Below are 25,067 nucleotides of genomic sequence, written 5' to 3' on the forward strand. Positions count from 1 at the left end.
TAGCGGTTTTTGTTTTTTCAGTGGATGCTTGGCTATGGACAGATAGGAGTTTAGATTCAAGGTGATTGGGAGGATGGTTGTATCACTACCAATGTCAATGGGTATAAAGTATCAGTGGTTCATATTAAGCTGATGTTTATTGAGGGCCCTTCAGGAGCAAAGCATCATGGTGAGATCTGGAGGGGATGCAGCCTTCGTCCCCTCAGCTTAAACAAGGGGAAAGAAGGTTCCATCCAGGCGTACAGAAGCATCCTATTCAGTTCTTACACACTGTACAGAGGGAGCCCAAGTAGCTGTCTTTTCTCAGACACAAGGGGCCTAAGGAACTGAAACAGTAACTCAGGAGGGGGTGGGAGGAGAGCTCGGCCAACGTGGCCTCCCGGGCGCGGGCTTCACAGGCAGTCTGTCCCCCCGTATCCTGGTGCTCTTACGGGGCGGCCGCGGTATCAGTCCTCATGGGATGAACCAGACTCCATGCCAGCCACTCCCCAGCGCTCGTCCTCAACCCCAGGAGTGCTTGGCAATGCCCGGGGACATTTTTGGTTGTCACAACTTGGCATCTAGCGGGTCGAGGCCAGGGTTGCTGCTAAGCATCGTACAGTGCACAGGGCGGCCCCCGCTGCTCCAACAAAGGATCGCACAGCTGAGGATGAGAAACTCTGCTCCAGAGCAAGTCTCTTCCCCTCCTCCCCACATCTGCGCAGTGAGGGTGACCAGTGGTCACCAAGGGTCTTTTTTTCGCTTCTGTTTTCTCTGATCAGATACTTCTCGCACTGACCAGTGTGCCGCATTGCTTCTGCTGAAACACTTGTCTGAACCCCTAGTTCTGTTGTGACACCCTAGAAGGATCCCACAGGGTGCATGGGACAGGAACCTGGATGTAAGGAAGCTGTCGAGGCCCGAGAACGTGTTTGCATCCCTGGGCTCAGTGATGGACCCATCCGCTCAGGGCCGTATGTTGGGTGGGGGTCACTGCTTCCACTTCAGCTGACTGTCAGACACTGAAGAGCGCCTGTGTATAAAGAGGTGTCCACGTTGCAAATGTGCGGAATCGCCGTCATGATCCTCAGTCTAGAGTTCAGCTCTCTGTGAAGGGAAAGAATTGACGTGACAGTAGCCTTGATCTTAAATTTGTCACCATTGATTGTCAGACACGAGGAGAGAGCCCAGGTGGTGGTCTGGGGAGAACTGAGCTCTGCCTGAGGTTGCCGAGTTGGTTCCCATAGGGAAAAAAAGGAATGTTTATAAATACTTTGGTAGCTATTGGCTTAGGTTCAAAACTCACATTTGATGTAACATGCAATCTTTTTGGTATTCTAAAATTAATTTTTGACCTAAGGATTTGTAGTCACTTGTATTTATAAATGGATTGTTTTTGAGCTCATCTTTTCACTGTGAATGATGTATCGTGCGTGTGTGTGTGTGTGTGTGTGTGTGTGTGTGTGTGTGTGTGTGTGTGTGTTTCCCCATCATTTAGCATGCCTTGAACGTTTTCCCAACTCGTTTGGGGGAAATTTGCGGCTCTCCCACTCTCTCTGTTATTCAAAAGCCACATCTGACCACTGTACATGTGAATTCTATTCCCATAACATCCCCTGACGCAACCGGAGTGTTGCATGTGCTGTTGGAAGAGCTTGGCCTACGTCATAAGCTGTTGACAGGCCCGTTACTGTCTCCTATTTAAAGCAGCTGCGTCGGAGAGCAGCTGTGATCACACAGGATCTGCGAGCACCATGTGCCTCCCTCAGAATGGAGATCATTACTATAGGAGGTTTTCTTTAACATTTTCCAAAATAGAAACAGAATCTTGGGTTTTGTTCACAAAGAATAATCAAGAAGACATTGGAAACAGATGCGCCTCAGGACTTGAACTTGAAAGACCAGACTTTCTCAGCACAACAGCCCAGAACCGAAGAACCGAAAAGCATTTCCGATTGTTTCTTATTGAGTCAGACGTGGCAGAGCTATGTTTATCAAATGGGATTTGTAGCGATCGGGCCTGTGTGCCGGGAATGTTTTAATGTTGAACTTTAACTCCCGTCCCCTCGCAAAGCCCTCCCTCTGGTCACACGAAAGAGTTTTTAAATTTAGCACGGAACTTCTCTGTCAGAACGCAGTCGTCCTTCTCTCCAAGTGTCCGGGCACAGCCCTCTGCTTCCAGCATCAGATGCAAGCAGGCACATGAGGGTCGAGAGCAGGAAGGGGTCCTCCGGCTTTGCACACAGGAGCCAAAGCAGATGGATTTGCCGAAACACAGGAGACCTTCACACAATCCCGTTTTATACGTTAAGGAACTCTGTGGGGTAGGAGCAGTTGTGTCATGAAGAGAGACTGAAGTTGTAGTAAGATTTAATAAACCTATATTCCTTTTCTCTTGAACCATGAACATGTTAATATCTCTGTGTATTTTGCATACAAGAATGATACAAGTCAAGTTTTTAAAAATTATAGTATCTCATAAACAACAGATATCATTTGTTATTCTATCCCATTTGCTTTTTAAATGCAGTAATTTTACATTTTTCTCCTTGGAAACAATTAGGATGCAAAGAATATTTCCAATCAAAATCTGTTTTAAAGATTGGTGTATGTTTGCTTCGTACTAATTTACCTTGTTTAGATTTTTTTTTTCCAAATTAATGCTTTCAAGAGATGGAAATTACTGTGTTTTTCACTGCATACGAAAGAAAGCAAGCGTTAGAGTGCCCTCTCTTGTACAAAGTGAAAATTGAAATATTTAAATAATAAATACTCTGAGGTGGAATCATCATCATAGTTTAACTTATTCAGTAGCAAGAGTGGGTGGACGTTTTAGTTCTTTTTTCTAAATCACATTGATTTATGTGCTCAACATCCGTATCCATTTTATAGAGTTAACTGTTTTATATAATATCTTGCCTCAGATTATGTTATATATGCCTTATAAATAAATCTACAGGGTTGATCATTTTACAGGCATGTCTTACCATCAGAAATCTCAATCATATCCCTTCTTTAATTTTCAAGTGAATAAATAAGACCAGGGTTTTCTAGTTTGCATGTTTACTAGTCTCTTTTAATGCTAAGAGTATCTTTGGTTTTTTAAATTTATTTTATTGAAATATAGTTGATTTACAATGTTGTGTTAGTTTTTAGTGTACAGCCAAGTGATTCAGTTATATAAATATATATATATACACACACACACACACACACACACACACACACACACATTCTCCTTCACATTCTATTCCATTATGGTTTATCATAGGATATTGACTATAGTTCCCTGTGCTGTACACTAGGAACTTGTTGTTTATCCATCCTGTATATAATAGTTTGCATCTGCGAATCCCAAACTCCCAATCCATTCCTCCCCCCGGCCCCCCGCCCCCGCCATTGACAACCACTAATCTGTTCTCTATGTCTGTAAGTCTGTTTTTGTTTCATAGATAAGTTCATTTGTGTCATATTTTAGATTCCATATATAAGTGATATCTAAGGTTAACTTTAAAAGCCAGCTTATTCAGCATTTTAAAAATGTAATCAAGAGTAAGAATAATTTCTTTACACAGTTGATCAAGCAGACATTCATTTTGTAAAGTTAGACTCATCCTTATTAATTTCACAGATGTGTATCAGATACCCACTGTATACTGCCATTGTCTCGGCTACTAGCATGTACGTTATTTTATTCGTTCCCGTCACCGTTTTGGTGACGGATATTGCATTATGCCGTTTACAGATGAAGAGACTGAGACTGGAGGTTTCCATGACTGGCTCACAGCCGGCAAACAGCCAAGTCACAGCGTGAACCCAGGGTTTCTGACTCTTAAGTCTGGGGCTATTTGTAAGTAAGACTTGAGGGAGCAGTTCTCAGAACTCTGGAGGGTCTGGGAGCACAGGGTTAGTTTATATCTCTTATCCTCAAAGGAATGTAGTGCTTAAAATTACTGGATTCTAGGGGGGGAAGTGTGTTCATCTTGGACGTGTTTTGATTTGACTGCAGTTCTTTGTATTGTTCGAGGAACTAATACCCATTTTTCTAAAAAAAAAAAAAAAAAATTGAAAGTTACCATTATCTCAAACACTAATGTGACAAATGCCATGTGTATGACTTTCATTTTCATAAATACCTGTTTGCTAATTTTTTTTCCAAGTGATGGTTTAAATTATCACTTGGAATATATTTGCTAAAGTATATTTTGATACCATGACTTCATTGACGTGGAGATCAGGAGTTCAAGTAAACATAAGCCTTGCTCCTTCAGGACCTAATATATCTGATCGTCAATCTGATCATCAGTTTTTCTCTGGAAATGCTTATATGTTTATGGCTTTTGTATTTCTGCAGTTTCAAATGTGCAGTGACAGAACGTAATACCTTGCCCAAATATTAGTCAACTATGTTTGCTGTTACCTGAAACCATCTAGTGATGGAATTTTCTTTATTTCTACAGTCACAGCCCTTTCAGACAACATAAAACCAAAGATAAGCATGAGATAGACCGAATGACACTCACCATGGTAAGGAGATCAAAAACTTTTTTTTTTTGCATTATAATTTTCATGTTTCATTCCATCACAAGCAGTAAAAAAAAAAAAAAAAAAAGCTTTCTTAAAACACTGGAAATAGATGCCAAGGCAAATATCAGGGTTTGCTAACAATCAGTAAGAGAAAGATGTAGAAAATCAAAAACAAAACTAAAGAAGTCAAATAAAAGGAAAAATGACTGGGATGCAGAAGAGCGAGGAGACCTGATTCTTCTGGCTCCAGCCTGTCGATTGACTCTGAAAATGAGTAACTGTTCTCTGTTTCTTAGAGTCAATGTTAATTGGCAGTGAATCTGCAATTTTTTTTTAACACTATCCTTATGCAAGAAATGGCCTTTAAATCTGGTCAGGGGTGAGGGCACTGTTTCCCTGGATGCATTTTTGAGATCATATTCTCCCCCTGTCCCCCACCCCCAGAATGTGGAACTTCCAGACATCTTCTCCCCTGAGCTGCAGTCCCTTCTGGAAGGCTTGCTCCAGTGAGATGTTAGTAAGCGACTCGGCTGCCACGGACGCAGGTAGGCCGTTGCTTCTGCCTTTCAGCGTCTTCACCTGGAAAGCAGAACAGTTCCTTTCAATACATTGAGAATCTCTCATTTCAATTAGAGGGGGGTCGGAGGGAATCACATGGGAACTCTGTATATTGGCCCACGTGTTTTCCTCAGAGCCTGCAACTTCTTCTGTTCCATGTGAACTGAACTTCTGCGACGATCTTTGGGAAGAACTGTTTCTTCAGTTTATGAAGGGGTTTGGCATGCACTATTCTACTAGATTTCTAGTTTGCTTCGAAATTAATATTTGGTGCTTCATATCCCTGCCATCTGATCTATGAGGACTTGTAGACATTTGCTGTAAATCTCTTTAATGTGTAGATCTCTAACTTAATTCTTAGTTAAATTTGTTCTCATGATTACAGAATCAGATATAGATATAATCTGTGAAAACCCCTAGGTTATCTCAGGCTGGGATAAGCATCCCCAGTAAAGTAGCACATGGGATTATATTCCTAGGCTCAGCGTGCAGTATTTCTAAACATCACAGTGTTTCTTGGATTGCTTCGAAAGAAGCATATTTTACTTGCTGTCTTAAAGAGCTGGAAATAGTTGTCCCTGTGTGTTCTGTAATAGGAGATAATTTTTGCAAACCATTTCTTAGATTTCCAAATGCATATTTACTTACTACTGCTGTGACTCCCTCTCTCCCGCAGTGCACAGGAGCTAAAAACGCACGACTTCTTCAGAGGCATCGACTGGCAGCAAGTCTACCTGCAGAAGGTACTCCTGCTGGGACCCCACCCTGGGTACCACCCCCACTGTGCTCTCCATCTGCATCTCTGTATGCATCTCTACGTCCTGGCTCTGTCTCCAGGGTCCACCCCAGCTCTCCATCCACAGCCCTGCTTCTTGTTCTCCTATCCACGTGCTGCCGTATGGCTCATTCCCTTTGGAACAACTTCTCCCTCTTTGTTTATATGTAAAAATGTACGAGAAACGTTTGTCATACACTTAGATACTTTTGAGCCCAGCACCCCATAATTTAAGAATTAGCGTGATTGTATAGTGGCATAATCCCCTTGGCTTATTTTAAGCTACTTTTTAATATTCTCATTGATTCAGGAAAACACCCCAAATTAAAGTTGTTGTTGTTTTTTTCTCATTGTTGATGATCATCTTTGGACTCATCTTTGCGTGAACTCAGACCGTTGAGGAATGATGCTGTGTTAGTCCTGCCTAATTAGGAGTAGAGTTGGGTGCTGGTTCAGCCAGCATTGGCCTCGGGACGTTTTTGGGTGTGGGGCGCCCCACCCTGCCCCATTGCAGGCGTTAAGCTTCTAGCAAACTGGGTTGTGGGGCTGCATCTCTTTTGGGGGCATTGTGAACTGTGCACTGTGATTTGTGTGAGCTTGAATGAGCCCTGCACGGACTGTGACACCTTGATGTGTTACACTGAGATCTCTTTATAGAATAGCAGGTTGGGACCGGGCCCTGAGTCACCTAGTAACTGAACCTTTCTTCTCTGGCTCTTCCACTGAACCTTTCTTCTCTGGCTCTTCCAGTACCCTCCACCCTTGATCCCTCCCCGGGGGGATGTCAATGTGGCCGACGCCTTTGACATCGGCTCATTTGATGAAGAGCATACCAAAGGCATCAAGGTACACTGGCAATGCTTACTTTCAGGTTTTTTTTTTTTTTTTTTTGGAGGGTGGGGGATTTTTTAATTGGAAATCAGGCTTCATGATTGACTTAGTACTGGCCTGTTTATGGACTGTAGCTTACAGATGAATGTCCATATATTTGGCGAATGTAGAAGAGGTCAAGACCTGAATTAGAGACTACGACAGCTTTCTTTGGACTACCTATTTTACGTTTGATAAACTGCAAAGTGGTCACATTCTTACTGATTTGGATAGATTGGTGGTTGATAGAAAACTCAGACGTGTTATGAAGCAGGCAAAAACAGCCGGGTGATGGCAAACGTACTTGGCCTCATGCCAGGACAGCCAGTCATCTTAGTTCTCCCAAATATCCCAGTTTCTCTGTGTCAGGATGAAAAGAGCAAACAGCATGAATCATTTTGCATTTGTCAATCAAAAGTGAAATAATCACGGTTTTGTTTTTTTTTAATATATATAGCATCTTCCGCATTTTTCAAACTTTGGTTCCTATCATTATTTTCCAAGTAAACGGCATAATTAGAGGTGGTGAGTCATGGGAGAAAGTCACCCTCTTTTGGATGCCGAGTCACTACACGTCAAGTGCTCACTGCCCCCACTTTCTCAGCTTCTCCCAGCGTCTCCCCTCTCCCTCCGAGAGGCCCCGCTGCCCGTGTCTTCTCAGCTGCCTGCATTTATGGCCTTGTGTCAGCCCCCGGGCTTTCCTGCCAGGCAGCCGTACAGGTGACTGGGGTGCTCACGTGGCCAGTTTCCCAGGATGGCAGGATGGGGGGTGGCGCGGAAGGTCAGGTGAAACACAGCGGAGAGGGCCTGGTCTGAGCCGTGGCTCCCCTGGGGACAGCAGCGTGACCACTGTGCCGACGCTCGGCAGCTTCTGTGGCCTGGACAGACAGGACCACCCTATAGCTTCGGGAACAGTCCCTTTGCAGAGTTATCTAAAAGGATCACTGCTGTCACAGTAGAATTTTGTCATCAGACATACTTCTCTCCAGCAAAGGGCACTAAAAGGAAAACGAATATCACGTGGGAGGCTGTGAAAATTTTGTTCAAAAGAGAGTCTCATGCTTTCAATTTTGTCAACTGTACTCTGGGCTTTGGAGTCAGACGCACTGGCCTCAGATCTGCACTTACTACCTAAGGGAATCAGGGCCCTTTAGGGAACCTCGGGAGCATTGGTTTTCTTGCCTGTGAAGTGAGTGGTTTCATTGCCAGGCCTTCTCTGTGGGTGGGTCACCTGTGTCAGCCTCCTGGCATGTACACTAGGAGTTTCTGTTGTGGTGGTTTTGCTTCTTCCGAAACCAGAGCTGAGAAGGCTGTGTCTCTTAAAATGCAGCCAAAATAATACATTGTTCTTTAAGGAGAAAAAAAAAAGCTCGCTTCATGTAGAGCTTTGTTTTATTCATTTTTCACATAGGCCGAGTCATAAAGACCAAGGCTCTCTGACCTTACAGGAGATGGAACCGTTTGTAGATAAAGCAGAGTTGTCCATTTCAGAGCAACTACTTTGGAAAGGAGGGTGTTTTCACTGTTGCCAAACTCTGCAGAATCTGCCCCAGTGTCCCTATCACAGGGTGCTCTCCTGGCCTTGATGCGCTAACACTGCGCCGCACACACACACACACACACACATGAGCGTGTTCACACTCAGGACACACAAAGGTGTCAGCGCCAGGCTTGGTTTGGGCGTCTGAAGAAAGCTGAAAGGGGAAAAGCTGTACACATTTTGATCTCAGAATCAGCACGTTAGGATGACAAGTCAGTAAGGGTGGGTGGAGAGCATCCTGATTGGGACCAGGATGCAGGTTCCTCCAGTGGTTCAGTGATTCACTAAAGGCCTGTGGGCAAGAGCCTCACCCTTGGTCTTTCTCCCTTTTCCTTCTTAATAACTCGCCTCTCTCCCGTACTTATCTCTCAGGCAAGGGAGTGAACAAGTCAAGCTTCTAGGGAGATCCCTGCTTTTGAAAGACAGGGCTATTTTTTCCTTTCAGTAGGATCACTTGTCTTTCTGCCACAAAACTGTAACTCAAATCTGTAAAACCATTTTCTTAGCTTGCTTTCAGAGTACAGGCTTACTTGGAGAAGAATGAAGAATTTTGAGTAATAGTTTGGAAGAGAAATGCTATCGTTAAGTGTAACTTTTCTTATAGCACCTCTGAAAGGCCACATTGCCTAAAGTCTCCACGTATCTCGAGACTTATGATCATACTGTTCAACTTGGATTCATTGGAAGGCTCATGGGCTAAATGGTAAATTTGGCCTAGTGGACCTTTTAGTTTTTCTCACTTTACAGAATAATGGGAGGGTGGTTAGAAAGCCCTCCTGGCTTCTCCCTTGTAACTGTATCTAAAACCATAGGGATCTGTTTTCACAAATAAAATATCCTCACTATAATCGATATTATTTTGTTGCCAGATTCTTGTCATCCTTTAAAGAAAACCCTATATATGTTAGTTTTCATTGGCAATAATGCTATGAAGATGCTGTAGAAGATTGGGCTGCATCTGACTGACCCAGGGATGGAAGTGAAGTGCCCATAATATATCACCCTGTGTGGATCCCGGTTGTTGGATTGTCTTTCTTTTTTTTTCTTTTTAAAAGATTTTATTGAAGTATAGTTGATGTACAATATTATATAGCTTACAGGTGTACAATATAGTGATTAACAACTTTTAAAGGTTATACTCCATTTACAGTCATTATAAAATACTGGCTATCTTCCCCGTGTTGTACAGTATATTCCTTGGTCGCTCGATTGTCATTGGCAGAGGTTTATGACAAGTAATAAATTGTCTCTTAATGGTTATAGGCTGTTGTCTAGTTATCTTCCTACACGCAGTTATGGTACTTTTGAATCTGTTGCCTTTGTAAGCATGTTAAATCATACATATCTTGATTTTTTAAAATAATAAGCTTCTTGATTGCGACCAAGAACTCTACAAGAACTTCCCTTTGGTGATCTCTGAGCGCTGGCAGCAGGAAGTGGCGGAAACTGTTTATGAAGCAGTAAATGCAGACACGGATAAAATCGAGGCCAGGAAGAGAGCTAAAAATAAGCAGCTTGGCCACGAAGAAGGTAAAATAGCTGGTGTGTCTGAAGATATTTCTAAAGCAATGAATTTTCAAGATCTCTTGTAAAGCTGAAAATAGTATCTGGGTCATAAAGTACTTTCCAGTAGAGTGGGGGAAATGCCATAAATTGTTTTCATTTTACCTGGCTTGGAAAAGATCAGTGTGAAATGATATTTCAAAGTCTTTAATTTTTTAAAAGTTTTTATTGAAATATAGTTGATTTACAATGTTGTGTTAGTTTCAAGTGTACAGCAAAGTGATTCAGTTATACATATATATATAAATATATACTTGATATTTCAAAGTCTTTAGTCCACATATAAATAATATGTATGGAGGTCATCAGCAGTATTTTGTCAATGCACCTTCTTATCTTGGAGTTTTGGGGCCAATTTGGAAGTTTTCTTCCTTAAAGATTAAGTATCACGGTGTCAGCAACAGGGCCAGCTTCCTGGGTATCTGGCCTGTGTGGTCTCATCAGGCCGCCGACCCAGGTTAATGCTCCGCTGGCACCATCTTGACATTCTTAATAATTTTTTAACAAGCAGCCTGCATTTTCATTTTCCACAGGGCCCCGCAAAGTATGGGGAGGAACTTAGTATTACATGTTTACTTGTCAAGAGACATAAGTGTATATACATACATTTATATTATAAACAGCATGAAAGAGTCACCAGGGCCGAACTGTGGGGAGGGGCCAGAGTGGGCGCATGGAGGACCCGAGATTATCTAAAGCCACGGGGAAAATGGTGGAAAATTCACCGTCGCCATTGCCAGAAAGAGCGACTTATGGCTTTATTCTTTTCTTAAGCTCCCAGTTTGGCTTCATACTATATCTTGTGTGGGCTTTTATTCCTGAATCTTGGCTAAACTCCTTAGGCTTGACCTATTGGCCTCAAAAATAGTGGGCAGTTAGTTGCACTGCCTGTGTACCTCCTCATTACCGTAGTGATTGGTTACGTGCTCTTATTTGGAATAAACATGACGAGTACCTCTCCACTCAACTCCATTCATACAATCACAGATAACTATGCCAAAAACCAACAGCAGAAGAAATACCAAGAAGAAGCCATCCCAGCATTAAGAGATATTCCTAATAGTGAAGTAAACCAAATGTTCTTTCTTGCAGCCAAAGAACTTTTCACCAAAAACTGAATTGTATGTAGACTAATACCAAACACTTATTAAAAATTTTTGATGTAAAAATTTTGACCATAGTAATTTTGACTATCTTTCTGATTAATATCCAGTATTGAAATGTAAAAGAAAAAAAAAGAAGTAAGTTGAACTTCTCTTAGATTAAGTTCTATTAATATTATAAATGTTATCAAATAGTAGTTACTAATGGACAGAATAAGTAAAATCCTGCATTACCATATAGCAAGTATCCCTCCCCCAAAAAAAGAAAAAGAAAAAAGAGTCACCAAACCATATATATTTTTTTTAATTAATTAATTTATTTATTTTTGGCTGTGTTGGGTCTTCGTTTCTGTGCGAGGGCTTTCTCTAGTTGCGGCAAGCGGGGGCCACTCTTCATCGCGGTGCGCGGGCTCTCACTATCGCGGCCTCTCTTGTTGCGGAGCACAGGCTCCAGACGCGCAGGCTCAGTAGTTGTGGCTCACGGGCCTAGTTGCTCCGCGGCATGTGGGATCTTCCCAGACCAGGCCTCGAACCCGTGTCCCTTGCATTGGCAGGCAGATTCTCAACCACTGCGCCACCAGGGAAGCCCGAAGCCATATTTTTATTTACCGTATTTGAGTGCCCTATTAGGATTTCCAAAGGAGAATACATAACATCCAGTATTAAATAAATCAGTCATCTTTGATTCACCAAATATTGCCACTCTTGATTTTTCTAAGACTTTATGGATTTTGGATATTTAAACTTATTATGGTTAGTGATGAAGATAGCTTTTTGTTTTACTTCTAAGCAAAGACCTTTCTGAGGTTAACGTATAATAAGAATGAGCGGAAACAATTTCAGTCTGTGAACAATTTGCTTTGGTGCGGGTATCTTGGTGCAGGATTCCTGGGTCTTGTCGACCATTCCCCAGTAGCATTTATCATCTGTTTAGAAAAGTGTCCACCATCCTGGATGAATGACTCCTTACCTAAAAGTCGCCTGAGTGCACCAAGGGAACGTGACAGCCCTTTAACTGTGTTCACCTCCATTCTGCAGGGAAAGGGGCTTTATTTCTAAGCCATTCTTGAGAGAACGGGTCCACTGAGATCACTCTGGACCACGTTTGCTGTTACGGATTTTACACAGGAAATTATAGCCTCAGTAGTTTGCTCAAGGGAGAGCCATGATGTCACTAGAATCTTGACAAATTGGACCCAGAAAAAAATATGTATGTTAATGACCTTGTTGAAGTGTAGCCTTTTAATTAGAGCTGTAATTAGAACGTCTAGCAAATTAATGAATTATTCTCACATGTAATTAAGTAATTTAGGAATAACTAGATCTTGGTTGAAGATCTCAGAAGTCACCCTTAAAGTAAAAATATAGTCTAGGATTAGATATCTGAAGTAAAAATATAAGACGTATACTTTAAATGTACTTGACAAATGCAGACACCTTTTCCATTAAAATGACAACTCCGTGAACCACACCCCATCACCATGGACCCTCCCGAGGCCCCTCCCTCCTTCATTCTTTTCCTTCCTGCTTGTGTCCAAGTGACACAACATGGGTTTTGCTTATTTGTTTATTACCTGAATCTCCCACTAGAATGTAAGCTCCCTGAAGGCGAGGACTTTTGTCTCTTTTATCCACTGCTGCGTCCAGAATGCCTAGCACATGCCCAGCACCTTCCCTTCATCGTTGAACGAATGAGTGAGTGAGTGAATGAATGATTTTAGCACAATCACCAAAGCCTCTAAGTAAGGCAAAGTAAGCCACTTAAAATTGACCTTTTTTTTTTTTTTTGAGACAATACTTTGCTGTAAAAATGTAATCAGAACTCAACATGCATGTGAATTAGCTTGGCCTCCCTACATAGCCATATATATGAAGGATAATTATAACCTTAAGTGGAGGAAAGACCAGTTTTTGACCCTTGTGTTACTTTGGCTTCTTTGGACAAGAAAATCCCCTCTCTGTTATTTTTTTAAATAACATTAAAGGGAGAAGCCCAATTCCATATAAAGGCAAAGGTACTTTGGGCATAGCTTGAGTTTAATCACTCTCTATTCCCCAATTATCACCCTACATAATGAAAAAATATTTATCAAACAAACTCTGACCCTCTCAGAGAAATAGAGGAACATCATGAATTTATCAGAATATTGAGAAACAGCCATTTAATATGTTAGTAGAGAGCTGAAGAGACCTGTTATTTAATGTGTTTAAAACTAAAATAATGGTTTCTATAGTGTGTTCTCTTTATAGAAACTTGCTCTTTTTCTAAAAAGTGTGTCATTCTTTTTTTCTGAGAAGCATATAGACATTCTGTTTCAGACCCTGCTAAATTTCATCGTTGTGTTCCGTGCCTCAGATTACGCTCTGGGAAGAGACTGCATCATGCATGGGTACATGCTGAAGCTGGGAAACCCATTCCTGACTCAGTGGCAGCGTCGATATTTTTACCTCTTTCCAAACAGACTTGAATGGAGAGGAGAGGGCGAGTCACGAGTAAGTCTGTAGCATCTTCCCGAGCACTCGTTTCCGTGGTGATTTCACATCGCCGGAATGTTTTCTCAGATCTCCCTCTAGCTCCCATATCTCTTTTAACATGTATACATGAGATTTTCATGTTCAGACATTAACTTTTAAACTTCTGAGTCAAGGAAGGATTTGGTGCTACCTGAAAATAGAAGGTGCCTTCCAGGGAGGTCAAAGCAGACAGGTTTGAGGAGGGCTGGAGAGCGGTTAGGTGGATCAAAAAAGGGGAAAAAACTGGGACTTTGGAGTCAGAGGTGTTTAAATCCACTGCTCCGTGTCTCTGGGACTTGGAGCACATTATGTCGACTGAGCCTCAGTTTCCTCATCTGTAAAATGGGAGAAGTAGAAATGGTAACGACTACTACAGTTGTTGCAGATTTATCTTGGGCCTGGTGCTGTAGACACACAGACACAAACACACACACAGACACGCACACACACACTTTTAATTTGTTTAGCAACCTTTGAGGTCCAGCCCTTATATTATAAAGAGAGAACCAGGGCTTAGAGAGGGAAGGTCTGACGCCAGTGACAGGTGTGGATGAGGAGTGATTCCGACCGGGGTCTGCCTGTGCCCCATGTCTCCGTTACGAGGCCTCCCTGAGTAGGGGTTGAGTAAGACGAGGTCTGCAGTGCAGGCCGAGAAGCTTGGCACCGAGACCAGGGCACCTGACCCCCCTCCCGTTGTCTCCACCTTGCTGGAAGATCGGAAGTGGGTTTTATCGCATTAGATGGGAAGATACAGCCACCCTGTAAGGTCCTTTCGAGAGCTAATGTTAGTGAACAAGAAAAGAGAAATTTCCCATCTACACCGTCCCTCGTAGCAAGTGGGGCAGCATTTATTAAGCGTCTGCTGTGTGAAGCGCCCAGGGCTTGTCTCCATGGAAGGTGGCAACCCATGTGGAAGGAGTTCTGCCCTTGGGGGAGGGAATGGTTGTCATCATAAGCAGGACAGTGGTCCCAACTGTGAAAAACATAGTTGGTGTTCTGGAATATGGCCCCTGTATCAGAATATAGCTCTGTACTGGCCAGAGCATGGAAAATGGTGAGCCCAAATCTGGTGTGTTTGACTTTGGAATGTGTTTTGCAAATCCTTGTTGGTGAAGATGCCATTTAATTACAAGTGATTGCTACTGTGTATGACCACATTCTTCATAAATGACCATGATCTTCTCACTATTACTAGTGCCATAGAAGTCACTTTCTAAAAATTCATACATCTAGGATCTGAGTTATGATTAATAAGACTCTATGGGGGTCCTGAATTATAACTCAGGTACTGGTAAGTATTGTATAATATAAAATATGCATATTACATAGAACATGTGTATATGATTATACATAAATACAAGATAATTATATTTTGTATAATATTACATATGTATTTTTTACATTATAGAATACTTACTAGCACCTGAGTTATAATTCATACATATATCATTATATAATGTTTATTTCCAGATAATGAGTGGCCCTGGGCATAGTATGCGTTTACTATGCTATCTACTGGTCAGTCACTGTTGTACACTTTGAAAGGAAATTGTCTCACTTTTCAGGATATTCGAAAACTAAAACAAAAATCTTCTTTTGCTTACCATTGGATATGATAAATTATCTTGGTTTTAAAAGAGTCAGCATTTAGCGTTGATTCACGAAGCTACGTAATGTGCCTGGATAGATCCGTAAGTTTAAGTAAGGGAAAAAGAAAACGTGGGTTTATGATGGTGTTGTTTTTCATTTAGGATTCCTGGAGTATTTATTCCAAAAAACATAAAATGGTAAGGTGCTCAGAGACACGGTAGCCTTCACCGGGAGCAGTGATGCTGTAGACCCAGCGGGACAGTCGTTTAAGGACGTCACCTGTGTTTATAACATCATTTCGACGTGATCAAAATATCAGTCGCTTACAAGCTAGCGTGACCGAACTTTTACTGGGGTGCTGGGTTCAAAGCCAGCTACACACCTCTCACTCATGTAGATCGTAGGTAGCGGCGTCATTGTTCCCTCATAGCAGGATTGATCGTGTCTAGGCAAGTGTGTGATGCAGGAGAGGTACGTGTGATTCACACTCATCCCCACATCAGTACTGTGCTGAGGGAACAGCTTTGCTTTCTGCCTTATAGAGACGTTCCTTTCTTTGCAGCTTTCTTTGAGATGTTATATTTTGAATTTTCGTACATTTCTTTTGTAGTCATTTCCCCCCACTTATAGAATATCATCAAAGAAAGAAAGATGCTGATTTTTTTTCTTTACTTTTTCTAAGCTGGTAGTTTTCAGTATTATTTATTAACTTAATTTAAAAAGTCATGCAATAATGTGAAGTAACTTATCATCTTTTATTTTTACGGTCAGCAAAATTTACTGACAATGGAACAGATTGTGTCTGTGGAAGAAACTCAGATTAAAGACAAAAAGTGCATTTTGTTGAGGATAAAAGGAGGGAAGCAATTTGTCTTGCAGTGTGAGGTGAGTGTTTATTTGTATTTTTTCCAGAGGTGAAAGTTAGAACAATTATATAAACATTTAACAAAGGTGCCTGCCTGGTTATCAAACATTTTCTTACTCCATGCTTTATCACTCACGAACTTAGCAAGAAAGTTGGAAGATACAAGGATCTCAGCAAATTAACAGTTATTTTAAAAGAAATGTTTCTTAGAAAATGGCAGGAGGAAGGACAGGAAATAAAGTGATTACCCTATCTGGAAACCATCCAGTATTTAATAGGAGCCTTGAATTTTATTTGTTCACAGTTTTCCAGATCTGATCTGATCTTTCAGCATGTTTGAAGTTGAGGTTTGTGTGTTGAAATAAACATAAGATCCCCAAGTAACTCTTAACAGGGGAAATGCCATCTTTCTCTCCCCAAAGTTCTATTGTAGCCCGAACTTAATTCCTGAACACTTCTCTTGGGGTGTGGGGGGATGTTTTGGGGGCGGAAAGAGCGTATTTAGAGAGATAAAGCAGTAGTAGATACAAAGACGTGTTTGCTTCACGACTTCAACACTTTTCTACTGGGGGTGTGTGTGTGTGTGTGTGTGTATACGTGCTTGTAAAGAGCATATTTAGAAAGATAATCTAGTAGTTGATGGAAAAACGTATGATTAATTACTTCATGACGTCATTGCACATGTGAAGGTGCTTCTGAAATTTGTCAAAACTCCTCATGCATTATTTTCTAGACTTGAGTTATTTCAGACATCAGAGATCAAAGGTGATCTTTCAACAAAGTCAAGGCAGCAATTCTCCTGTGGGGTTGTAGGAGGCTCTTCTGAAGGGCTTGGTCCCTCTTCTGGGCAAGGGGCCCCTGGAGGAAGTTCCTGCGTGACCCCCCCCCAATTACTCACCGGCCGCGGGGTGGGACATGGGGTGTGCTTTCCCTGGGGGAAAGGGGGTTCCAAGGACTGGCCAGAGGCATCCATGTGTGTCGGCGAAGCCAGTGACACTGTCCCAACTCCTCCGCCTCTTGTGTTTGCCTTCAGAGTGACCCGGAGTTTCTGCAGTGGAAGAAAGAGCTGACGGAGACGTTCACCGAGGCCCAGCGGCTGTTACGTCGAGCCCCCAAGTTCCTCAACAAATCCCGCTTGGCCATCGTGGAGCTCTCGAAGCTGCCCCTCTGCCACAGGAACAACAATGGCCTCTGATCCCTGGCACGGGGAGGGTCCCACGAGACGGCACCTCCTCTGGGAAGTCCGCATGGGCTGCTCGACCCGCGAAGTGGAGCCTTTGGGAGAAGTGCGAGGATGAGAGATGGAGTCGCTCTCCTCCGGGGTGCTCCGTGGCTGGGGGGACCCAGGACTCTGAGATGCTCCTACTAGGAGTGGCGACCACCCTCAGGCTTGGGGGCGCCTCCTCCCCTCCTGAGGGCCTCCCGCCACGATCGCATCCATCCGCCCTCAAAACTACTGAAGAAACGAAGTTCTCTTTCTTTGCCACACACTTCTTTTGGTTATAGATGAACCTAGAACTTGAAATGATTCCTACTGATTGTGGCACTTTTTGCATCCGATATCAAATGTATCTCAGGCTTGCCAAGGTGGGATCAAACAGTCTGCCGTTCAGGTTGCCCCAGCGTTGCCACGCTCTGTCCATAATCAGCCCCGGCTGGGTTTAGATGTCTTTGCTCCATAGTCCTGGCAGGATGACAGACCAGCTGGGTGTCTTCTGTGCCCTTGAGAACCAGCCTCTCGTTGTCTCGGGGCTTGAAAGCTGCAGAGGTTTTCTGAAAGGGCTGCACCTGGGCCCTCCCCGCGGGTGCCGCACCCACGGGTACCAGCCTGCCTCTGACCGGGAGCTTAGGCAGCTGGGACCGAGGACGTGGGAGCCACTCAACATCGAAGGCGTCAGATGGTAGATGGTTGGAGGCTCACCGTGGCTCCGCAGGAGAGGCGGTGGCATTTGCATCTCACGGTGACACAGCCATTTTCAAACCATGAAGTCGGTGCACTTCCCCTGGGTGCACAGGACCGCCTGCGGGCGCCCGCCCGTCTTGGGCTTGGATGGAAGCCGTCGTGAGACACAGCAGCTCTGGTTCCCTCTGGCTGACCTCAGGAAGCATCTGGGTAACGGATGTGTCAAGGAAGGAAACTCTGTTTTACCTTTTAGTATAATTTTAAAATGAATTTTACTGAAAAAAGAATGCTGAAGATGAATGTGTCAAAATGGGTTAACTGTGTATATTGACTTGCATTGTCGTTCAACTGTCATTAGCGAATAATTCTCTGCCCTGGCGGGTTGTTCTGTGACAGCGACAGCCTGATCCCAGTGGCCTCCTCTCCCCATGGTTCGTTTCATGTCCCAAATAAGTGCTGGTTTATAAGAACCAGTGTGTTTCCCAGCCAAGTCCTCCATGTCATCAGACTAAAAATAATAACAATAATTTTCAGAGTCCACATATTTGTCCTTTCTCAGTGCAGTTTTATTGTCTGTTTCTGAGTCGACTACTAACAATATAAATAACTTGACATCGTAATTATCTGCATCCTGTCCTCGATATTTTTAGTGGTTCCAAACCTTTGTGTTTATATTTGTGTGCTGCACTCACTGGGAAAGTAAGTCCTTTTTAATGAAACGATATCTTGAGAATTTGGAAGATAATTATCGAAAGAGCCTTTTATTTCATAGGAGGAGTTACCTTGGAAAAGAAACTTTGAGGTTCACTATTTATCTCAACTACTAGTTGGAATTTAGCATACATGTTCTACTATCTGCTGTTTCCAGTATAGAAGTTGGGGGCTACTATTTACATGGATTCCCCTGATTTAAAAGGGAAGAATAGTATTCAAATTGTGTTTGTAAAAAAAAAAAAAACCACCAGAGATAGAAAAGCTGTTCACGACAAGTGAGCATCTCCCCAGGCATGGCTGATGGTCACTGTCACCGCTGTAGTTAGTTACTGGCTCCATCACAAGGTCACATGTGCTCAGCACCTGTGGTTCAGAGATGGGTAATTACAGTTTAGAAATCGCTGAGCCTCCTGCCTCTGCTGGACAGAGTAGAGATGTAGCCTCACGTGGAGAAGGTGCATGAACTCCTTGAGGGTCTGGGCTTAGCGTCTCACGTTCCATACCCAGGGCACCAGCTACGCCGATTCGCATCTCTGAAAAAATATCATTTATGCTCTGGAGTAGAACATAAGGTTGTCTTTCCTTTGCAAAAGAAAAATGAATTGGAAATATTCCGAGAGCCCTTTCGCCTCGCCTCAAATTTATTCCAAGTGAACTTTTACACTCCCTCATGTTTGATGGGTAACGACAGGGCTGAGAAGTGCATTACGTGGATGTGATTTATTAAAAGTGCCCTGTGAGGTTAGGATGAGTGGCTTTTTAGGGGGAGGTCCGTGTTTGTGTTTGGGGTTTGGCAGCCTGGAGAGGCCAGTCTTCCTCCTGAACTCGTGCCTGCAGCCCTTCTGAGGGGGTAAGTGTTTCTGCTGCCAGATGGAAGGCACTTCCAGGACCCTTCTGTGCCAGCACCTGGTGCCCCCGTGGCCAAAGAAGTCGGTTGGTTTAGGAGTCTTGGTATACGTGGCTGTTTTAGGTCTTAATGTTTGACCCTACCTACGTTTGGAGTGTTAAAAAGGGCAAAATTGAGCACAAGTGTTATCATTTTAGATTTATTTGGTTGGGATATTTTCACATTGTCAGAAAAAATCATTGAAGTTGATATTTTTGTAAAATTATGTTAGTAGTGTCTTGATTTCATAATTCAGAGGAATCGTTAAAGCAAAGCCTAAAAATAATAGGTTAAGCTGCTCTACTCTACACCATATATGGAATGAATTAAAAACTTTTGGGAATCCAAGGTTTTTCTTTTTAACCTAAAACATTCTCTTTGGTGCATTTATTCCCTTATGTCATTGGGACTCATGGTTTTTCCTTCTCTATCATGTTTAAGTACAATTTTTCAGCAAAACTGCTAGAAATCAGCTGTTGTTTCACTTGCTAATGTGAATGTTTCACTTCCTGTGCCTCTGATTGGTCAATTCACGGACATGACAATTTCAAATTCTATATGTAAAGAGAAGGGGCAAATGTCCAGGCTCACTGAAGAAAGGAAGCGTTCTGCTCAAGAAAGACAGCAACAAAGCTGGAAAAGCAAATAGAGCAACGACCACAAACAACCATCTGTTCAAAGCAAGAGTTAGCTTTGATTTGCGCTTTGAAATATGCTGTACAGATACTAAAAACAATTGTTTGAAGGCTCACACTGGCCATTAAAAAATATCATTGACCAATTGACAATGTGGTTTAACTCTCAAGAAGATCAAAGTGTGTTTTTTTCTGATGATTTTTTATTTCATTCAGAATTTATAGTTGGGCCAGTCGAATACAACATTTGACTTTTCAGCGGAATTGATTTTTCTGATGTTTCAAAATTTTAACCTATCAAGAAGAAAAGAAAATTCTCAAAGTTGGACTTTTTTTGCTTGACGTAAATATGTTAAAAAATTTGCAGTGTGCTGGTGTAAGATAAGGCTTATCTTGTATGATTTAATTTATATGTAATTTTTCTCAGTTTCATTCAGGGACTCATATCTGTGTCATTCAGAGATGCTTGGGGAAGGAACTCCTCCCCTGCCAGGGGATGGATGTGTTTGTACCCAGAGAGGAGTTGGGCTTCATTGGGATCTGTGACACACGCTGGGACGTGGATGGAGTGGGGGTCACAGAAGGCAGGATCCTGGTAGAGATGGGGCAAAGGACAAAAGGAGTTAATTCGCTGGGAAAAGCCAATCTCCTTACACCATAAAGCACCAGGGAAATTACAGTTGAACTTGGTGCTTTGGGGTGGTTTTCCCCTTATAACAAGAAGAGTTGAATAGTAACTATTTTAAGACTCGGTCGCTTTAGTTTTGAATATGGAGCTGCTGGACTTATAAGAGGCTGTTTGCTTTCCACAGGACTTTCTGTAGAAATGAGGTTGCCGGTTGCCGCTCCTTGTCATCCAGCACCCTTGGGGAAGGCACATGGGACCCAGAGCTGATGCCCCATCTTGGTGTGTGCGCCTTGCAGCCAATCAGGGGAGGGGGAGAAGGCCAGAGGTGGGGTGTGGGTTGCTGTCACCCTGTCAGTCAGGTGGGGACATTGCTGCACACCCACTGAAGGTACCGTAATTCCCCTACAGTGACAAGACTGGGCTTGCTGCTTGAGCCAAGCAGAGTGAGCTTTACTTTTCAAAACATTTTTTCTTCCTAAAGCTCTAACATGATTTCCCTCCCACATCAGGTTAACTTGAGAAGCTTTAATTAATTAATCACTTAAATTCATGTTAATATGAATTTTTTGTATCCAGGCCACATTTTTAAAAATTTACTGTAGAAAGAATGAAAGTTGAAGTCTAAAATGATACTTCTTGGCTTCCTTGAGTCATAATGGCCTTTAGATTTCCTTCATCCTCGAAGACTAAGAGAGCTGTTCTTTGACAGCCGAGTAACAGGGATGCCCAACTCTGGCAGCGTCCAAAGGCCTGGGGACATGAGTGACCGGCCACTTCACTGGCCTGGCCGGGTTAGCACTTACTGATAAATGTAGCACCCCAAATTTTAAATTGCCTTTATTTAAAAAAAACACGCACACACTACAGAAAATGGATTAACGTGTATCATTCCATCAAAACCATATAGGAAAACCCTGCATTTGAGAGTTAAATGACTCACGTTCCTATAGTAAACTCTCTTACATCTAACAAATCTCAAAATCATCTCTGAAAAACTGGTAACTATGCTTCCAATTTTAATTTTGTCCTAATATAAAATGTCTCTCATGTAAGGGGTAGGGAATGGAGAAATATTTCTAATCGTGTATTCATATTCCAAAGGACTTGAAATTCAACTTCTTGTTTCTTAGTTGATTATATTCCATGATGTACATACTTATGTGGTTTATAAGGTAAGCACTGGCCTTTTTTTTTTTAGTTCTATTGTTAAATTGTATTTTTCTATGTTTTAACAAATTATAATAGATTTGGCTTTTTTCTGGGTAGCATAAAGATTGCCAAACTACATATATATATATATAAAAACAACAGTTCTATTTTAGCACAAAAGCATTTTATATTATTTATTGAATCCTTCAGTTCTCATCAAAAACATTGCTTACCGCTTCTGCCCCTTTTTATTTGTATGGCTTGTTATTTAAGGAAATGCAGTGCTTTCTGTTTCTGTTTTTTTTTTTTTTTTCCACAAAATAAAATTGAAACAAAGCGTATAGCAATGTGGGGTGGACATCCCTTCTCACGGCCATGGACTGTTTTCAACAATAGCTTAACCCTCTGATCTGTGCTGAGAGGCAAGCGCACTTCTTGGGGTAACATCTGACAGTGAACTTGTGGTGAAATAACTGCTTTCATCGACCTCTTCCGAAGGCCCCCTGCTTGTTGACAGGTTCCTCGAATGCTTGATTCTACGCTGGCTCCATCGTAAAAGAATTTCAGGAAAGTGTATAGCCGTCCTTCCCTCGTGATGTAGATTTCACCGTGCCGTGTAGGGGCCCCAGCGAGCGGGGCAGGTAGGTACCATCCCTTCTGTGTGGTCAGCCTTCAGGAGCTGCAGTTCACCTGCAGAGCATCATTTCTGATTCTTCTTGTGCCAAGTCCCCCCAGTCGGTCTCACCATTGCCTCTAGATTTGACTGTTGCACCTGATTCATCAACTACTAAATGGAAGCTGCTGCTTCCACATTCTTTAGAAATGGCCCTGCTGGGTTTTAAAACAGCACTTCTGGGAGCAGCACATTCGAATGTGACTCTGCCCCCCTTGCCGTCTCAAAATGGTTTGGGAAATGGGCTCATCTATGGTTAAAAGGGTCCACGTGAAATAGAGTGAAGATCGGTCCCTGTGAGACGAGGTCCCTCCTCACATGCTGATGTTTTTCTCTCCCTGTTGCCCTAGCTGCACAGCCATCCACGTGGTCACATATTTGCTCTGTTCATGGCCAAGTGTAATGCCCTTGAGGAAATAAATCTGTTTTCTCTCATGCATTGCTATACCAAGTGAAGCCAGTGAATTTGATATTGTAAGTCTAGATATTGTACCTATTAAATTACCATCTGTTTTTATCTCTTTTCCCATCGCTTGTGCCAGTGGAGGTTTACGGTCACCTCTTAGTATGTGTTTACTAGTGCACGTTTGAAATCGTATCCCACGTAAGATGCTGGTTCAAGTCCGCGGTCACCTGCCCTGTGTGTGGTGTGTCACCGTCGGTTAGTTTCACCATCTTTCACGGTTATTTGGGGGCAGTCGGGCTGGTTTTCTGTGTTGATAAATTGCTTATGTAAACCTCAATAAAAAGGATCTGTACAAAGAGACTTACTTCGGTGTGCTATCCCCCCCCCCCTCCAACTAAAAACTACATTTCTTTATCAAGCTGTTAGGTCATAAGGAGGTGACTCATTTGTAAGAATCCTAACTTCGGAGGAAATTCATGCAGAGGCTGATTTTATTTTTTTTAAAAAAAAAAGGGAAGGGAACTGCCAACAAGCATTTCTGCTGATTTCATGGATTCTTGGAGCACAGCCAACTTCAGCATCAGGGTTTGGGAGACTACCTGCTTGTGGAAGACATGGTGCCAGAAAAGAGTCTGGGAAAGCCAGGAGGTCCATCTCGTCTCCAGTTTTTCTAGGACCTATGCCAGGCTCCCCCATGTACTCCCGGGGTGACCTTGGCATCCCTCCCAGAAGTTAAGGCCTCTCACTCTCCATCCCTACTCTCATGAAGACTTCAGGAGAGACCCCGTGGTACATGTCACTTTAAAACAGAAATCCAAGGAAGTGGTGGCCCCAGAGCCACAGCTGCCTGGGCAGAACTGTCTGCTTGTAGGTCCACAGGTCGAGGGTAGGGTAGGTACCTCTGTCCTTGAGGTGGAAACACCTCCTGTCCCTTGCTGGTTCAAGAAAGAAGGACATCACGATTGGTCCATGGAGCCATCCAGTTTCCCTGGAATGTATGTGTGTTTGCCGACTTGAAAACCTCTTAACAAAACAGTTGACAGGAGCCCCAGCTACGGAGCACGTCATCAGCATCGTAGGCAGAGGTCAGCTGCGTGATAGGGCCCTTGGTCTGATGCCATACGTAACCAAGGATCGCTCCTGAGAGCTGCAGAAATCCAGTCACCCCTTGGCACCCAGGAGGAGAGAGAGCAGCCTGGGGACCCTGCTCTGAGCAAGGTCACTGGGCAACCTCTTTGGTCTTCTGTTTTCTCATCCCTAAATTAAGAGAGTTGAATTAGATGATCTTGAAGGACCATTCTAGCCAAAAACACCCAAGTTTCCTACGAAGGGTAAATGTGAGGGACTTTGGCTGTACTTGTAGAGCGAAAAGGAGATGCTCTCCCGCATATCCCAGGGCTCCTCCCACGTCGCCTTAAGGATCACTGCTGTGTCACTCTCCCCCTTAAACCGTGCCTTCCTCAACCCTGGAGCCCCTGCTGGTTTACCTGGGCGGAAACCAGGTGTTGAACTGAAGGGGAGGCTTTCTTTTCCTGGCCACTTTCTAACCATGTTGGGTACTGGAGATTGAAAAAAGGTTTTCAGTCCAAATTGTTCAGGCTGGTTATCTCCCGGGATCGGATTAACCAGATGAAACACTGAAGCTTCACTCTGTGCTCATGTACGCAGCTGTGGACATGCACGTAATCAAAAAAGCCCATGAGGGGAAATTTACTTAGTGGCTCATATTAATGGATCCCTAACAGGCAAAATGGGAGACAGAGCAGATAATCACGGCAAGGAGACATTTTGCCTAACTTATGGATATCCCAAATGAATGTGTTTTACATTTTTATTCTTATTCTTTAACTTTGGGATGTGGGTAAAATGCCCAGGTCTTCAGGTGTAGAAACAGTGCTGATTTGATAGCCAGTAAAATATGTCTCTACCTGACTGTCAGTCATAGTTTTCTGCATTGGAATTTTCCAAATTTTCTGCCTTGTATGTGTATATTAGTGAAAGATGGAAGAAGGTGCATCAGGGGCTACTAGCTTGATCCTGTTTTAAACCCAACTTCTGCCTCATTGTTTCTGTGTGACAGATTTGATGGTTTCACTTCTCTGTCTTGAAATGACCAAGGAGGAATGGAAAAAGAAAGGAACAGAATTATGAACATTCTATTTGTTTGTGTAAATTTTGGTCCCTCAATG

At 42.9% G+C, this 25,067-nt stretch overlaps 1 protein-coding gene and 1 pseudogene across 2 annotated transcripts in view; both read left to right on the forward strand.

Moving 5' to 3' along the window:
* LOC309639617 (G protein-coupled receptor kinase 3-like) overlaps nt 1–23,238 on the forward strand; it is a gene marked incomplete at its 5' end in the record, with an annotated part of 55,234 nt that extends 31,996 nt beyond the window's left edge. The window contains 9 exon segments of the mRNA XM_082417025.1: nt 4,440–4,506; nt 4,951–5,013; nt 5,017–5,051; nt 5,741–5,807; nt 6,590–6,685; nt 9,617–9,779; nt 13,272–13,408; nt 15,791–15,904; nt 16,918–23,238. Of these exon segments, the coding sequence (XP_082273151.1) occupies nt 4,440–4,506; nt 4,951–5,013; nt 5,017–5,051; nt 5,741–5,807; nt 6,590–6,685; nt 9,617–9,779; nt 13,272–13,408; nt 15,791–15,904; nt 16,918–17,079 (904 nt within the window). The 3' untranslated portion in view covers nt 17,080–23,238.
* Nucleotides 10,242–13,254, forward strand: LOC309639307 (phosphatidylinositol N-acetylglucosaminyltransferase subunit P pseudogene; annotated as a pseudogene). Its single transcript has one exon. The product of its transcript is annotated as a phosphatidylinositol N-acetylglucosaminyltransferase subunit P pseudogene (transcript).
* Nucleotides 23,239–25,067: the final 1,829 nt, after the last annotated feature.

This window comes from Balaenoptera physalus, assembly GCF_965194825.1.
Source record: "Balaenoptera physalus genome assembly, chromosome: 12".
NCBI classification, from domain to species: Eukaryota; Metazoa; Chordata; class Mammalia; order Artiodactyla; family Balaenopteridae; genus Balaenoptera; species Balaenoptera physalus.